This window comes from Serinus canaria, chromosome 5, assembly GCF_022539315.1.
Source record: "Serinus canaria isolate serCan28SL12 chromosome 5, serCan2020, whole genome shotgun sequence".
Classification (NCBI taxonomy): Eukaryota; Metazoa; Chordata; class Aves; order Passeriformes; family Fringillidae; genus Serinus; species Serinus canaria.
This window is the reverse complement of record NC_066319.1, coordinates 13,255,739-13,273,675: the sequence shown is the minus strand read 5'-3', so window position 1 is coordinate 13,273,675 and position 17,937 is coordinate 13,255,739. Positions and strand designations below refer to the sequence as shown.

Below are 17,937 nucleotides of genomic sequence, written 5' to 3'. Positions count from 1 at the left end.
ATAGCTGGCAAGGTCCTTTCATTTTTTTTAAGCTAACAGAGTATCTGCACTTTTTTTTGATAGCAATCCTAACCTGAGCATCTAAGGTTAAGCAGACTGCATCAGGCCTGCTTTGAAAGGAAAGGCTTTCAACTTAAAAATGGACAGTGTGACAAACATGGAGTTCTGTTGTTGGGGTTATAGTTTATTTATTTATGATTTTCTTGGAAAACATCTCAAGTTCCTATCCCACTCTTTGGATGTAGACACAAAATTAAATCTCACATAGAAATGCTTTTTTAGGAAACAATACTCCTCAGTGGTTTTGTGAGGAAATAGGTCCTGGTTGCTTTGTAGATGTTGTTGTGTGCTTACTGAAGATGTTTTCTCTGGATCTCTGATTTCATGGAAAAACTGAAGAGATAGAAACTTTACTAAACTTTATTAACCCACAGCTGTAGGACAGGTTAGATCTCAGCAGTGTAGGGAGCAAGGGCCATCCCTGGTGCCCATAATTGATAGCCCATATCTTGTTCACAGTTTCCAGTGGCTCTAGGGTGAGGATTTTATAATAGGTGAGGCTGGAAAAAGGCTTTCTGGTGTTGCATGAGTTGTTACAGCTTTCTGCTTACCACTGGAAATGTTCATGCTATGGGTGCCTTATATCTGACTTGCTCAGGTACAAGGAACCCAACCTAGTGGCAAGGTGTGTTGGAAAAGGGTAAAAAGTTTATAACCCACCAAACATCCTCTGTTGTGGCCTGAGTGGGACTTAAAATGAGCACTTGGTGGGGTTTTTGTTGTTGTTAGGGGTTGGTTGGTTTTGGTTTGCTTGGTTTTGGTTTGTTTTTTAAATCAAGACGTGTCCTGAGCTATTGACATTGGCATGTTATGGCTGTGTGAGCTGTTGGATTGTTAGCTGTCCTTTAGTCAGCAGTGTGTTATCCCTTAGGAACTCACTGCTCTGAAACCTCCAAGTATTTCTTTATGCCTTATTCTGTGCTGGGGGGCATCCTGGAATGCTGGACAACAAGGTCAAATCTGTAATGCTTGAAACCAACCAGGCTTTACAAGAGGAAAAATTCCAACTCTTTAAACAAGAAAACACATCAAGTTTTCATTTCTGCCTTGTTGAGGTACAATTCTTTGAATGGCCCTGTTATTTTTACTTTCTGAATTCACTCAGACTGTGTTACTGTTTTATTACATTTGATGTGAGTGCTGGTTTTGGATGTTGTTTACCTGAGAATTCTTAACTAAACTCAGAAAAATTTAGAGTCTTAAATGAGCTCTTGGTTCACAGAGAGGTAAGATACTTCTCTTTAATGAAATGAAATGTTTCACAGAGGATAGTAAAATGTCTACATAGTGCTCTGAGGGAAAGTTTATTGAAACCCCTGATTTTAATTCAGTTCTGATGAAATACTAAATAATGTTGCTTTATATAGACTGTGCAGCCACCCAGCTAAGGTTGTGTGTTACAGCTCTGCATGAAAATGTGAAATCATTGGAGAAATACCACATTAGAGGAAAAAGAAACATGCAAGAAATGGCTTCCACATAATTTCTGTCTGACCTCATTAAATAATTAAAATTGTGTAAAATGTTGCATTTTAAATTTATGGAAAAAATTTCAGAAATGTATGTTGTGTAATTTCTATGCTATATCTAAATAGTCAGGTGTAAATAATCATAAATTCAAGTGTGTCTCACTAACTGAGGATTGCAACTAGTTTACTTTTAAAACATTAACCTGCTTAATAATTAAATGGCACAGTGTGCCATTGGCAAAGTTGACAAGAACATAGGAAGGAGCTAAAAACATTTCAGACTTGAAAAGTATCTCAGAACTATGTTTAATTTCTGGACTAGAGCAGCAAAACATCAATATAAAAAGTTCTGCCTTTTAGAGATCATATTTTACTGAGTATAGCAATATTAATTTTCTTTTTCCTTTTTTCTTTTTTTTTCCCTTTCAGCCATAATCAGCAGACCACGTCATTTAGACATCCTGTGACAGGACAGGTTTCTCCAGAAAATATTGAATTTATTTTGCGAGAAGAGTAAGTAGTTTTTATACCCATGTCAAGAGATCTAAAACAGTAACACATTTACCTACAGCAGATTAGTACCTTAACTTATTGACAGTTCTTCCATTATTGTAGAAAAATTTAATTGAGGTTTGTGCTTAAAATTTTGCTTCTCATTGTGATAGTGACTACTTTGAAGTCCTAGCTTGGAATCAAAAACTGTCATTGTGATAGTTTCTTTATCAAATCTCCAAAAAAACCCAGACAAAACTAAAAATAGACAAAAAATATTACAAAATATATTTAAACAATAGTGCTTTAGTCTTATATAAATATCAGGTAAACAGAACATAAATGTAAAGTGCATATTGGAAGGTTTGTACTGAAATTGAAATGCACATAATACTGCTAGTTTCAATTGTATTTCCTTGGTTTTCTAATTTTTAAGATGTTCTGCATTCATCCCCTGTTTTTCTTTGTTCTAAAGAAGTGGTGGAGAATACATTTGTGTCCAGCATATTTTATCTTGGTAGTCTGATCAAAAAAGAACCAAGCAAAAGTAAGAAATGCATGTGTTCAGTCTGGTGGGTTTGGTGCCCTTTGGGTTGGATCATGCACCATTTCTCTGTAGGCTTCAGCTCCTCCTCGTCATCCTGGCTGCCCCCTAGACAGAACACAGAGTCTGGGACAAAACTCCACATCCCTTCTCAAACCAAAGGGCAAGAAGAGTGGCACAACCCCAGATAGGTTTTTTCTCTGTCCCAGAGCCTGGGCATGCTGCTGTGATGGCCTGGATGTGAGGTGTGTGTGGCTGCCTGCACAGTTCTGAGCTCTTTGCATTTCAAATCCTGTGACATTGAATGTGCTCTACATTTTGGTAGGACTGCTGTCAGAAGCAGTTACAGGGCCTGGAGGAAGGCTGTTCAACACTCCCAGGAGACTGAGCCTTTTCCATGTCTTCTCCTGTCACCTGGGGGAGTGGAACGTGGCTGTGGAGCTCAGAGGTTCTGCTACAGCCCTGAGGAGAACTTCTCAAATAGTTTAAAAGCCAAACCAACAACCAACACCAGCAATAGCAGCCAAACCCCTAAAAAACCACTGGCTAAACAGTTGTTCCACCCCAAGGCAAAGCCAAGCCAAGGCCAGATCCTGTGTCAAGATCCCTGATGAGAGCTAAAATGAAATGTACCATTGTAGGAGAGGACTGTGATTTGGGATGACCCAGCTGTCCCCAGGCATGCACCTGCCCATTGACAGGTATGGAACAAGCTGCTGCTCCTCACTGTCCTGGTCAGGAGAACAGGTATGCTGCAAATCAGCAAGTCTCACAGAGAGTGGGGACAGCAGCCCCTGAGCCTGTGCTCCAGCTTCCACCCATTAATTGGTTTTTAATTTATCTGTTGTAAAGGTTCAGTCAAATTTAATGTGAATTTAAACATGTACTGGAAAATAGGTGTCTGGATAACCTCTTGGAGTGCCTGCCTGGATTAGTCACACTTGCTGTTTTTCATTTTGTAGTCATGGCAGCTGATAAATTATTAAAAACAGAATTGGAAGAATTACTTGTTGGTGGCACTTAGATTTAGTAATCTTTAATGTATGTTAGAAACCTTATTGGAGGAGAAGTGGAAGTGCTTATTGGAGGGGAGTCTGATGTCTGATGAACAGGTAGGCTTCAGTTACTTGCACTGAGATGCTCTCAAAACCAGGAAAAATCTCACACTGTAGTAGAATTAGTGGGGAAAGGTGGTTTTAATTCTAAAAGAAGAGGGAATGGCTGGAGGGACAGAGAGAAGAGTAAATGTTTCTAGTCACTGCCCAGAAAACAGTATTTGCAAGAATGTTTCTCTAAGCTTTGTTATTGGCCTGAAGAACATACAGTGTTTTTAAAATCAGATGTGTTTAATCTGTCAGTTAAAATTCCTTTAAAAATGACTTTTTCAAATGTGTGGGATGCTCTGGTTTCCTTAGTTTTGTACTACTTCTGTGCAGCACTGGGGTTTACACAGAGGCTCTTCACCATGATCCTGTGAAGACCTGAACTCTTCACCTGAGTTCCTGCCAGGTGATGATGTTGGCATCTGTGGATGTGTCTGGTGAAATCAGAGGAGCCCTTGGCACCTCCCTGTCCTTAGGCCTGGGAGCTGTGATGGAGCTGTGCTGTGTTTCCAGTCCTTTTCCCTTAGGCATCAGGGATTCCTTGGAATCAGTGGTGGTGGTGTCAGTTTGGAATCAGTGTTGTAGATCCCTGTCCTGTGATGAAAGGATTTCCAGAAAGGATTTCCACCAGCAGGACTCAGGTCAGAGAGGCAGTCTCTGCATTGGCATGGTCTGTGGAACCCTTCCATCCTGGCATCCTTTGACCAAGACTGTTTTTCCTGTAGCTGGAGAACCATGTCTGAAGCAGTAGCCCTCTTTGGGGTTTCATAAAAGGAGATTTGTTCTTTAGTGCTGTTGTGATGTGATTTATTACTGGCTGGTTGATTTTAATTTAAGATTAGGGCCAAGGGCTTGTCAGCAGGTGTTGATTTGGAGCTAGTGGGGAAAAGTGAGCACAAACTTGTTCAGGCTGCCACAGAGAGATCTATTTAAAAGGACACATTTTACATCAGAAAAGTAGTTTACAGTTGTGTAGAAATGATGAATGTGGGGACTGCTCTGGCCATTCCTCATCCTGGAGGCAGTGTTCTGGCAAGAAGATTTGGAAACAAGATTTGGGAAATGACCCTGATGAGTGATGTAATCCTAGCTTGATTATGACTCAGTTGTGAACCAAATGCCCTTGATTCACTTGATCAGATGAGAACTGGACACTTTCAGCAGAAGGCTGGGGCTGTATTTCACTAGCCTTTCCCCAAGGTGTTTAAACAAGATCACATCAATTTTGCTTTTCAAGCTGAAATCTGGTTTTCTCAACTCCATTGTGGCTGGAACCTGTGACTTTTGAATTACATTATCTTTTGATCCTTCTTCCTAAAGGTGTTCTAATTTAGATTTCTTTTTCCCTTTAAATAGTGAATTAGTAATTCCTTATTTCCTAAGACATTCTTAGCTGGGACTAATATCAAATCCCTGCCTTGTACTCTTTGGATCCAAGCTTAGCAGCTTTGCTCACTTGGTGTGTGGGGTGTGTGTTCTGTATCCTTCACTAGCTCTGCTTGAGAGCAGCTTTTCTGCATGTCTCTTTTAAGTTTCTTTTTTTCTCATGCCATGGTTGGTCATAGGTGACTGCAAGATTCAGCCTATGAGCTCATTGTTTGTTATAATAATTTAATTGTACTTTTACTTCTCTATTCCTTTACTAATAATTCTTAATGTTCTTTGGCTGCTGTTACTCATTGAGCTGATATTTAAAAATAACCTTGCCTTGGCAATGTTGTTTTGAGTGATAAAAGCTGCAGAGGTGTGTTTTATTTCTTCCTCCTTTGAATTCCTTTTCTGTTGTTGGCACTGAATTCAGTTTGGCATCATGTTTTTTGGTAGTTTATTTTTCTGTCTGTTTCTGCCAGCATTTCAGTTTTTGTCTAGAATAATTTTTATTTTCTTTTGACTTGCTCACTCCACAGTTTTTAGGATCACATTGAAATAATCTGAGTATTTTGCTGTATGGGAAGCCCCTCCATTTCACAACTGCCTCTAGATCTTTGTGCTTTGCTTTCATTTTTAAATGAACCCTTAATCCACAAAGGGACCTTTCTTAAACAACTGATGGGGAAGTGAGAATTAATGATAAGTCTGCTAGACAGGTGTTTGGTCTTAGTTAACTACATTGTTTTCAGAGAAATGCATGTGTAACAAGCTATGATAGAATTACTGAGGATAGCTGTAAATCATGTTTAGATTTCTCCTCTCATATCTTTGTTAAGTAACAGTTCTTTAAGTAATTGTGGACAGAAAGGAAGAATAATAACTAGTAATGTTAAACAGTACTAGTTGTGTGTTAGGAGCTGTATAATATTTGGCATGGCAGTGTGTTTGCAAATGAGGAGATAGTACTTTAAAAAATACAAGAACATAAATGTAGACATATGGGGGGAAAAATATGGTGTGCTTAATCCAGTGAGTGCTGTCCTCTTTCTTGCCTGTTTTTGTGTGCCTGATGAAACCTGTGGATCACCTCTGGGGAGAGAGCCATCTTATTTCATCTATTGCATTTGGTTACTATAGCAGCAAAAATATCAGGTGGAGAGGAAAGAGGAGACCAAAACAACCCTAAAATAAGTATCTACCTTGTTTACATGTATAGGAACACTAGGAGGGTTGTTTTGGTTTTTTTAAAAATCTAGCTGATTAGGAAATTTATTAGTAATAAAACTACACTGACACAATGTTACTGCATCATGTCTGATGCCAACAAATAAACTTTTTAAGTTGCCAGTATGGATGTGGATCTTCCAAGTCGACTGATCTTTATGGTCTCTCGTGAGTATTGCATTTTCAATGTGGGCTACTGCTGCAGTCATTGGTTTTTATTGCTCTTCTTCAGTGGCAGGGTTTTTTAATAACCCAAATGTTGGCTAGGTAATTTTTTCAGCTGGTAAATATGGTTTCTGGAGACATGCTAGCAATGTTTAAGTTGAACAGGGAGTTGCTTGACAGGAGATATTATATAGAGTGTTATTTTCAAGTGCTTAAAAATATTGGCGCAGTATTGGAGCTCCAAGTGGACACACTGCAATTCTGTGTGTGAATTCACACACTTGTGGGAGGCAGTAAAAAACTAGCCTGAAAACAGTAAAACAGCATCACTAGCAAGACAGAGTGGGGTATCTTGGATAACAGGTATTATCAAACATCTTTGGTAATAGAAACTTTGAACTAATATTTCTGAATGCACAGAGTCAGTGCTGTACTCACTTATTTTTGAAGTGGAATCTGTAAATATTTTTAGGACAATGTTAATTCCTTTAACAGGCCAGGATGTGTCAGGTTATTCTGCAGATTCTGCCTGTTTTATTTGCTTTTAAAAACACAGAGAATATTCATTAGCTGTTAAAAGACTTGAATACCTGAGTTTATGTTCTGATTTCATGCAAAAATCCTATTGTATCCTTGAAATGTTATATACAAATACTGAAATGAATTTGCAGTATTGTTTTGTGTTTTCTGTTAAATGTTGGGTACAGCAAGTTTGCATCACCAGGTTTGCTGCTGAAGACTTTTTATAGGAGAATAATAATGTATTTTCTCTTTCAATGGACTTAATGTGTCTTTTGCTTGCTATTTGAATTCTTCCATGGCAACTACCTCACATTTTTTAAAGAGTATTTTTCTTCTTGTGAAGTTGAAATTTGTCATTAATTTGATATTACTAGAAAGGGAAAGCCTGGTTTCTTGGCAGTAATCACTTGCAGTAGCAAGTGGAAGAGCAGTCACAGTATGATCACATAATAAATGCTTAGAAATTACATTTTTATCATTCTGTATTGTATTATGATTTTCTTATGATGGTCTTGTTAAACATATAGCTTATTTTGCTCTGTAATTCTTCTATTTTGTTCTAAAGTGCAGTATGTTTAACCTGCTGTGAAACAGCATTTTTGGGAATAGAGAAAATCTGTTAAATCAGTGTAGAAATTTTAAGTTAAAACCATTCCTCTGGGGTTGTTTTTTCTTCATTAATTTTATTGGAAAAATTAATTCCAATTTGTCCAAGTTTAAATTGTATTTTGCATTTTCATCAACAGGAATAGCTTAGGCAGTGTCATATGTGGGAAGTTTCTTAACCTGCATTTTGCAGAGACTGGATTAAAAGGTGATTAAATGCTGAACCAGGGTACCTGGTCCATAAGAGGTGAGGCAAATTGACTCAAACTGACATGATTAAGTTCCCTTGGTTTAAAGGATGGCCAGGAATTTTAGGGGCTTGCTGTAGGTTGTTCTCATACCTTGGACCTGAGGTTATAGATAAAATCTAGAAAGAAGGAATTTATGTCAGATATGCAAGATATAAATAAAATGGGACCTAACTTGTATTGCTTACTTGCAAGCTTCATTGAAACCCTGGTCACAAATGGAAAAAATATGGAAAAACCTCCTATCCAGGCTTTTGAACAGATAATTGTTCAGATTGTAGCTGAGGAAGAGCAGTGGTGGAAAATATTTTGTCCTCTGTTAAACTTTGTGTTGAGCTACTAAAATCACAGACTCTTCTCTGTTCTCATGATAACTGTGCTAACTCCTCAGAATTATTCTGTTCTCTGTTGTGTTCAGGTCTGGATTTCAGTGGCAGCAGCAACCATGGTTGGTGTAGCTTGTATACCACTTTTGATTTTTCTGATAAATGGCTTTGGTGACTGGGAAAGGGAAAATCAGGTGTTGTTAATTGTTTGTTTTGTTGTGTTTTCTTTTCTGATGTGACTCTATTGCTACTTGTTAGTTGCTAAATGATGTTGTTAATGATTTTTGAAAATGCCACCTGTGGTTTTAATTTCATTCGATGCTGGTGTCGAGTTTGGCTGCTGAAGCTTCTCTTCACAGAGATTTTACTTTGCCCTTCCATTTATCCTCTCAGTTCTTCATCTGGGTGGCTGTGCTGAATTCTTACTTGTTGAACAGGTTCTTCTGGTAGGATTGACCTCACTTATGCTTTAAATGGATATCTGAGCTAGTTATCAGGATTTCTGGAATCTTAGGATGACTCAGAAATTACACATTTCTAACAACTATCTGCCTTGAATTGCACCATTTTGCTTAAAAGGTATTTTAATAATTCATATTGTGCTATGAATCATATTTTGGGCAGATTCAAAGATAGAGCATTAATTTAGTGAAAGATCTAACAGCAGTCAGGACTCAATTTGATCTTAAATAAAAAGCCTGTTATTGCCAAGTGCTGATTCCTGTCCTTTTCTCCCCAGTACTGGCTCTGTCACAGGTTTGGCCAATTCTCTAAATTGGGCACTTTGGTTTCACTGCACAGTCCTTACCTTCTCTCTTCCTGCACTCCTTGTTAGATCTTGATTCTCTCTTGGGTTTGCAGACAGTTTTGCAGGTTTCTCCCTCCTGATGCATAGACAAATTCCAATCATCAGATGTCACTGCTTGAGAAAGACCTGAAATCAAAATGACAGGAGAGCTGCAAAGGGGCTTGCAGACACCCAGGAAATATTTGACTAACTTGTCGTTCATTTGCATACTGTGAATTTTGAACATAAAAAGGCCACACTGAATGTTTGAAACAATGTGCTTTAGATTATCTGGTTTTCTTTGCTTTCTAGACAGAATTCATCTATGTCCAACCAACAGATAAACCAAAGGCCTTCAAGCATGGTCAGTGAAACGTCCACTGCAGTAACTACGTCTGCTGTTGATACAAAACCTGGCTCCAAGGTAAAATGTAAAACCTGGTTTTTTCAGCTTGTTGGTCACAACTTCACTGATTTTAAATCCAATGTTATGCTGATTTCAGTAGGGCTGTGGATTTGGCTGTAAGTCTAGTAAGAGCTCAAGAGAAGAGCTAATATCTTCTACCCAGACACAAACCTTTTGACAGCACTGTATGCAGCAGTAACAGCTTTGGAAGCACTGTATACCCACCTGACAGCACTGAATGGAACCTTCTTACACTGTGATTACTGGGACAGAAAGGATGAGTCTTACAAATGGAAGTAAATATATATAATATTAGTATTTCAGCAAGTGTTTTAGTACTCCAGTGTATATGGCAAAAAGTGGTGTATGATACCAGGAATTTGCAGTTCTTAGTTTTTCATGAAACCTTACTGCTTTCTTCCTCCTCCTAACAACTGAATCCTTTTCTGCCCTCACTGCACTGCACAAGCAGTGCAGGCACCAAGTTCACACACATAATGGTTAATAATAGAAAAGTCCATTCCTTGTCATTGACAAAGGACCTGTGTCCATTATTGAACAAAATATAATAAAGTGCTGTACTTGAAGTGTCACCATCTATTTTAATACTTCTTTGACCTTACAGTAAATTGCAGAACAGTGAGAATGGTAGTGGGTGGATAAAAAGGAATAGAGCAATATTGAAAGAATTAGCAGAGATAATTTTCTTAACTTTGACTGCAGTTCTTAAACTTCTCAGTTGGTTTTTTTTTTAAATGCAAAAGTAGGCAGCCTCTTATGGAACTGAGTTTAAGAAAGGACTTCACTGAATTGATAGCAAAGATGTTTTGTTTAGTTGGAATATTTAAAATCTTTTGCTAATGTTTTGATGTGCTTGAGTACAGGAGATGATACAATTTCATGAGAAGCTAAAAATTATTTTTTAAAACCCTAAGTGTCTAAATTATTGAACCTACACAAAGATTGTAATGTACCATATCTCAAGAATTCATTTGTATTTAAAGTGGTAGATGAAGTTATCACTGCAAACAGTCAGCTTAGTAGGTTGCTTGAGTTAGCTGAAATATTTATTTTTGATGTTTGAAGAGTTGAACTTACTGAAGTGTGTTGGCATTTGTTTTTACTGTGTTCATCTTCCTCACTCTGATTTTTTTAAAACCTGCATTAGAGGCAGAAAGCTCATTTTTCCCCTCTTGAAAACAGCAAACTTACTGGGGACCTGATAAGGTGCTTTGAGCTGGGGAGATCTCCAGTGACACAGTTGGCTTTAACTTGGCCAGGATCACACTCCTGCCAAAAGTGTGTGTGCACCCTCTGACCCCTGCTCCTGCTGCTTCCCTCTGCCACCTGCTTGCACTGATCCAGCAGAGACCAAAAATGGGGACTGGATCCCCTCCCAGGCCACCCTCATGCTGGGGGCTGATTCAGGGGGCATGTCAGAAGCACCCAGCTGAACAGGAGGGTAAATGCATTTTTCATCCCAGCTTAGAGAATATCCAGAATCACCTCCCATGGCTTTGGCTGCCCTGGTGTTGGTCTCTCTCTATTCTGGTTGCAGTCCATTGTAAGGGTGGCCATGCATGCTTCTGGCAGGCTCCCAGGTGGGGATTTTTTTAACACATGGCAGCTTTAAACTTAGAATAAAGCTCTCACAGAGGCTTTGCCAGTGCTTTGCTTCTCCACCAAGTTTGTTTTTATAAGATCCATTCTACTCTGGGTCCTTAATTAAGATGAACCAGCATCTTTCCTACATATGCTGTGTTTCATCCTTGCATGTGTGAACAGGCTTGAAATCACTTCTCTTGTTTGGTAGAGTGAGAAGATCTGTTGAATTCCTTCACAGTCTAACACAAAAATTACTTCAAGTGAACTAGCAGTGAGAAAAAAGGCTGTCAAATAACCTGTGTCCTCCACTTAGAGGTTGACTTTTAGGAGGCTGAGAATAGATTTTAAGGTCCTTCCATCTATTTCTAAATGTTTTCTTCCCTGAATTCCATATTCATTCTTTCAAAGAGTTCTCAGATGCAGACATGAAGCACAGTCGTGAAGCCACAGACATGGTCATGTTCTCTACTTAGTCATGGCTAATTATAATTTTTTTTTTATTAAATGCTTTTATAATTTGGTCTTGCAAATGCCATCACAGAATGGTGTATGCATAGTGTTGGAATCCTGGCCAAGTTCAGACATTTTTCCTATGGAGCTGTGCACATTTGGCAGTATTTTGATGCAGGAGCTGTCTGAGTAAGTAATCTAAAGACTTCAGACCAATGCAGTCTCTCTTGCTCTTTGGCATTTGAGGGGTTATGGGATGGAAGAAATGAAAAGCAAAGGGGCATTTTGATAAACTGCAATTATTCTCTGTCCCAAAGATCTTGTTCCTAGCCAATTCAATTACATGATTAACCATATTAAAAGCCATTTATATTGATTAATAATTCAGGTTATGGAGGAATAAGGGTCTGTTTCAGTTTGACAGTAAAGTACATTTGGAATTCTGTTGAAACATGTGGTGGTGTGAATGGAAGTTTGTAAATGTTCCTGGGCCACACAGGACCTTGGCCAAGTCAAAACAGCCACTGCATGTGAATGCTCAAAATCTGGAGATTTTTGGAGACTTTCAGTTTTTCCTATCTGAAAAATAAGGATTTTGTCTTATTTTCTTGGAGATACTGGAAGGATTCATAAGTTCATTTCTGACTGAAACATTGAGATTTTTTTGACTTAAAAAGTTTATGACTTTAACAAGTGGCTTTTTATGGATTGATTTTTAAAAATTCCTTCTAGGTTGAAAGTTCCATGTTTTATTGTGCATATGTATGTGCATATTTTGACCAAAATACAGCCTTCCTGTTGACTATTTAAAAAATCTGTTCCAAAAAAAAAGTCTGTACTTTTTTTGTTTGTCCTGTTTAAAAGAAAGAAAAAAACATTACATAACAAGTTAGCAACTTTCCTCCTCAGCTACAAGCTACTGTAAGAAAGAAGATGAGGCAGTGATGGAAAGGGATTTGAAAGTTTTGGCTTTTGACATTTTTGAGTTTTGTTGCAAAAACTCAGCAGTCACTCAAAAGCAAGTCAGCATAACAAAGGTACTGAAGTCAAAAGTGACTTTTGTTTCTTCAGTGATACAGACAGCTGTGCTGACCTGCAGTTTTAAACTCCTGACAATGATATCAGAAGAATTCAAGTTAGGAACAGACTACTGCAGTGCAGGGAAATAGTTTAAAAATACACCTTTTCTTTTAAACCAATTTCTTAGTCTAGCCAGTGGAAGCAGGGTGTGACTGAATATCTGTTATGCTTTGTTTTATTCCAGAGCAGAATGAGATGATCAATACTGGAGATTATATGAGAATTTTAATTACCTAAAGCACCATAAAATGATAATTTTGTTTCCATTATGGGTATTGGATTGACATATAATACACAGCCTTTGGAAAAAATTTCCTACTCCTGTGCCATAGAAATTATTTGGTCTTTTGACCAAGACCAAGGATGATTTTTCTACATTGTGGTCTGCATTTTTCAATTATTAACATCAGAGAAAGTGCTTGATTAAAAGATCTGATTTAAAAAAAAAATTAAATTAAAATGCTGCTGTAAGACTAGATCAGCTGTGCTTCAACTGCTTCTCAATTCCTTCACCCTTCCAAAGATCTACATGAGAGAAAGATGAGAAAACTAAATTCTGTACATTTTGTAAATTGATTTGTGTTCAGCTGCAAAGTATAGATAAAGTAAAAACAAAATAAAAATAGATTGTTGACTTTCAGAGCTTTAACAAATTTGGGCCTCATTATTTTTCATCACCCTTTTAATGCGGCTGTTGCATCTTAACATTGGCAACAATTTTTAAAAATTCACCTGTATTGTTTGGCTGTGTTTGCCCCAAGCCAGTGCTCTGCAGCCTGTTGGCTGAGTGCCCTAGCACAGGTCTGGCAGAGACACAGCCAGGGGGATCTTGACCTGACTTCTGCCATGAACTGGCTTTTGCCAGCTGGATGGCAGGGGCACCTCCTCAGAAACCTGTTCTGCAGCCTGCTCTGCTGGGTTTGTGCCCACAGCCCTGGGCAGGTATGGGCTTTTTGCTCAGGTGACCACCCTGGGTGCTGCTGGGTCTTGTGCAGGCTCTCACTGAGCTCTTTGGAGAGGTGGCACTGCAGGGGAGATCCTGCTCCTCACTCCTGGTAAATCTGCCTTGCTGCTTCATATGCTGCAGCACCCAAAAATGAAGTGCATTTGTCCATACTGGTTTTAGCTATTATCTTAACCCTTCATTAAAACAGGAAATTTAGTGCAGGCTGGTAAAGTCTGGCCTTCAGCAATCAATCAACAGAATCCATTTGAAGTTATAATATTTTGCTAGAATTATTTACATTATGTGCTGTCTTCTAGTCCAGATGTTGCCTGACTGGCAGGAGCAGTACACTGAGATACTTTTCTGATGGTATCCCTAGTGTGTGATGAATATACTTGTTTCCAGAGCTGCTGTTTGCTTGCAACTTCCAGAGCATCTGTACCCTGACAAGTTCAGAGATTAAAAAGAAAGAAAATAGGAAAGAATTTGGACAGCTCTTTTCTTGGAGAGGTTGGCAGTAACTGTAAGAGCAGTCTTGGAGGAGCAAACTGGGCTGAGGCTGGAAAAGAACAGGCAAATTACTCATTGAATGACTGGTGCTTTTTCCACACATGGATGGGCCTTGCTTGTTTGTTTTTGAAATAGTTTTGTCCATGTGGGTCAAAACTGAGGTTTCAGTAAGACACAGATCATTACCTGGTCCTTGTGATTTCCACTGGCTGCCCTGTAGGTTTCTTCCCTGGTAGCCTCACTGTCTTCTCCTTTTGTTTGCAGGGCCAGAGTCCAAGCATTTTATTAAGCTCTCAATGTTGCTTGAATTTAAATAGGAAGGAGAAAATAAAATCCATCAAAAAAACCCCATCAAAACCCCCCCTAAAAAGCCAAACAAAGAGCAAGATTCATCTGCCCAGAGTCCTGTGCCTGTAAGAGACTTGTGCAATGTTTTCCACAAAATAATTCTTGCCAGGCACACTAAAATTTCCACAGTTCTGCCTTCTGACTTGACACACCAGTGCTGCTGCTCTTGAGCAGGAGCTGGCACACCATCCTGGTGAAGGTGGAAGATTGACTTTGCTCTGTTGTAAATATCATTGCCTGTTTACTTGCCCTTGAAAATGCCATGAGTGCTTTGTTGCTGTGTAATGAAGTGTAAGTTATTGCAGTGAGAGTATTTGTAATATGAAATGAGTCTCAGTATGGTTTAGAAACCACTGCTCCATTATGCTTTGCAGGTTGTGAAGACTGGGAACAAAGTTCACAGCTTTGGAAAGAGGGACCAAGCCATCAGGAGGAATCCCAATGTTCCTGTGATAGTGAGAGGCTGGCTGCACAAACAGGTATGCATGTGATCATATACATAAGATCACATATGTATATGTTCATATACTGCAGTGCAGGCATCAAGGAAGAGCCAGTGCTTCCAAGGAACTGAGAAAGCAGAAGCTCCAGTGTTGGTGGCACAGGGCAGTGCTGGGTGCTTCCATAGTGAGGAGTTTGTGCTCAGCAAGCCTGAAAACCAAGGTTTACAAATGGGTTTGAGTCAGGTGAGGAAACTGATAAATGGACATCACCATCACAGCTCAGTGTTGGGGCTGTAACTTTGTCATCTGAGGGTGGTTATTTTCCCTGGTTTATCTTGCTGGCTCATTGTCAGGCTGATCTTTGACTCCCTCAGAACACAGTCAGCCTGAGGCTGGCTGGGAAGGCCTTATTCTATCTACTTGGTTATGCCCTTCTACCCTGATCAAAGGCTTAATTCCAGTCCCTCTGCCTGTTTGTTCTCCAGAAGCAGGATGGAGAAAATGATGGGAAATGGGGACATGTAGCCAGCAAAGACTGGATTATAGTTTCATTCAATGAACAGAATTCTACAGCTGCTATGTCTTGAACCCTTAAGCTGACAGAAGCACATCTTTGAGTGCAATAAGTAAATAAAGCTGTTTGTTATATGAGAATAATATCCCCTGCTTCTCATTTGGCAGCCCGTGTCTGCCGGATTATCGCCAGAGATCCAGCAGCTAGATTTAGGGGTGGGCAGGAGAGGGCTGAAATCTGAGGCTTACAATTATGGTTTTACATGAAAGTGAAATAGCTGACAGCTGTCTGCTTCCTCCTGGGGGGAGAAATGTAATTCTGCTGTGCTCCACTCTCAGCTCTGTTGATATCCACTACCCAAGTCCATTAGTTCTCAGGACAGAATCAGAACTCAGGCACAGTTTGTGTTGCCAGCCTTGTGGCATGGAAATGGGAAGGGAAGAAAGTCCTTCCATACTTAATTTGATTGCAGAAAGGAGGAGGGAAATAGCTAGGGCAATGTTGTATATCCTGTTTCCTTCTGTCCCCTAACCTTTGCTTGTAAACCCTTAAAATCTGAAGGTGCTTTTTATCCAGCTGGTCCCATCGAAGCCTACCCAACCTGAAGAAGTTGTACTTGCCTAGGTTATAGTCTGGCAATTTTAAAAGCTTCAGAAATTAATTTCAATGCAAATAATACTCATTCTGACAAGGTTATATATATCTGTATCTATATATATCTCCACAGGCATATTATATTATACTTCATTAAAATTTGCACATTATGCATCCCGTTTTATTTCCTAAGGAATATTTGATTAAATTACATTTTAGGCATGGGTAACATATGGTGATTGAATTATAGGATATCATTGCCTGAAATGTGAGGTCATACTTCACAGCTGTGTAGTGATTTTCATTTGGTCTGCAGGCAATCTTTGTTGGAGTTTGTGCCATCCAGAAACACACTTGGTTTCCTTACTGCAGACAAATCTGAGCAGATAAAATAAGCATTGGTTGTGTACAAGGTTAATCTGAATGCTGTTAGGGGATGAGGGTTTAATTACTTAATGAAAATTAGCAGTTTGACTATTCTGCCCTCATTATTTTATAGCTGGTTTTTTTACCTCTTATCTTTCTTAGTACACAATATTTTGCTAAGATAGAAACCATTTGTTTTGCACTTAGCAGTCATATTTAGCTTAACTTCTGGTAAACTCCTCATTGGATCAACAGTGTCTGTTAACTTACCCTAAATGAAAAGTGTGCCACATTTCTTGCATTTCAGGATAGCTCTGGAATGAGATTGTGGAAGAGACGATGGTTTGTGCTTGCTGACTTTTGTTTGTTTTACTACAAAGGTGAGTAGATATTAGCTGGTTTGAGTTGGTCTGAACAGTTCACCTGTACAGATCATGGTGAATGCATGAACTAGCTGAACTCTTCAGATAAAGTCAGTTGTTCTGAGATGAGCAGTGAAACAATTGCTTGGCCAGACATCTTAAATGTACAGCAATTTCTAGGCCAGATTAGGGGAAGCAAAGGATGCTGTATGATATTTTGTCACATCATTTGTGTTTGATGAGTGCCACAGTTTACTTTGCAGAACATCTGACTGGAATAAATAAGGTTTATCCCATCTCTGGTCTGTGTTCTGGTACCTACTTGCTTGCACTTGGACATCTGAGTTTTTTGAGAACGTGCTATGGCCAGATCAGGGCATTGGTTTAGTTTCAATCTAAGGGATAAAGTAAGAGTGAGAACTTCTGAATCCAGTAATTCTACTGGAAAAAAAGGTTAAATGTGATCTTAGACCAAACTAGCTATTACATAAGGTTATTATCAAGTTTTGAATGCTTCATATGCTACAATTTTTGGAAAGCATTAGAGAATATCAGACTTGGAGTTCATCTTTCTAGACACTGCATTTCTGCTCTCGATCACTTGGAGCCAGCAGTAAGAGAGGTTTCCTAATTATAGCCATGAGCCTAGATGTACAGTGCTAAAAGGAAGGTCCATCATGTTTTGCAGCCTGTCACTGTTCATTTGGCTCAATAAGCTTTATACCCGAAGTATGTTCTTCTGGCTGAAGCTAAAAAGCAGCATCCAACCCCCACCCCCTCAAGAGAAAAAGAAAAAAAATCAATAAAAACTCAATCTGATTAAGAAAGCAAACTCCAAACTTTTCTTCTTTAAAACAAAAACATTTAGCAAAAATGTATTATTGGTGTTGAATCATAAGTGAATTTGTGTCAGAAGGGACTTCAGGAAGTGTCCCATCCCAGTGCCTGGTGAAAGCAGGGGAAGGAAAGGAGTCAGCCCAGGTTGCTCAGGGTTTAATCAAGTCAGGCACTGAAAAGCTCCAAGGATGGAGATAGCACAGCTTCTTCCTTGGCCTGTGCCCCTGCTGCTCTGTCCTTGGGAAAATGCTTTTCCTCTTGTTCAGTTTGAACCACTGTTGTTTCTGCCTAATGCCTGTTTTCTCTGTGTCCATAAAGGAGAATATATTGTTAGCCCACTGAACAGGGCAAGGAGTTAAATTCTATTTTCTTATTCCACAGACAGCAGAGAAGAGTCTGTTCTGGGGAGCATCCCATTGCCCAGTTATGTCATATCTCCAGTTGGACCCGAAGATCGCATCAATCGCAAATTTTCCTTTAAGGTACATTTGCAAAGCTTATCACCTCATCATGGCTTACTTGCATTAGAAAAGCTGCTGTTGTAAACAGGACACTGCCT

General features: G+C 39.1%; 1 protein-coding gene across 7 annotated transcripts in view; it reads left to right on the top strand.

Annotated features, from left to right (window-relative positions):
- PLEKHA7 (pleckstrin homology domain containing A7) overlaps positions 1-17,937 on the top strand; it is a 144,898-nt gene that overhangs the window by 82,006 nt on the left and 44,955 nt on the right. For all 7 annotated transcript variants that reach the window (XM_050974958.1, XM_050974959.1, XM_030240013.2 and 4 more), the window contains 5 exons: positions 1,959-2,042; positions 9,230-9,341; positions 14,637-14,741; positions 16,487-16,559; positions 17,760-17,860. In XM_050974958.1, coding sequence (XP_050830915.1) covers positions 1,959-2,042; positions 9,230-9,341; positions 14,637-14,741; positions 16,487-16,559; positions 17,760-17,860 — 475 coding nt within the window. The remainder of the gene's footprint in view (positions 1-1,958; positions 2,043-9,229; positions 9,342-14,636; positions 14,742-16,486; positions 16,560-17,759; positions 17,861-17,937) is intronic.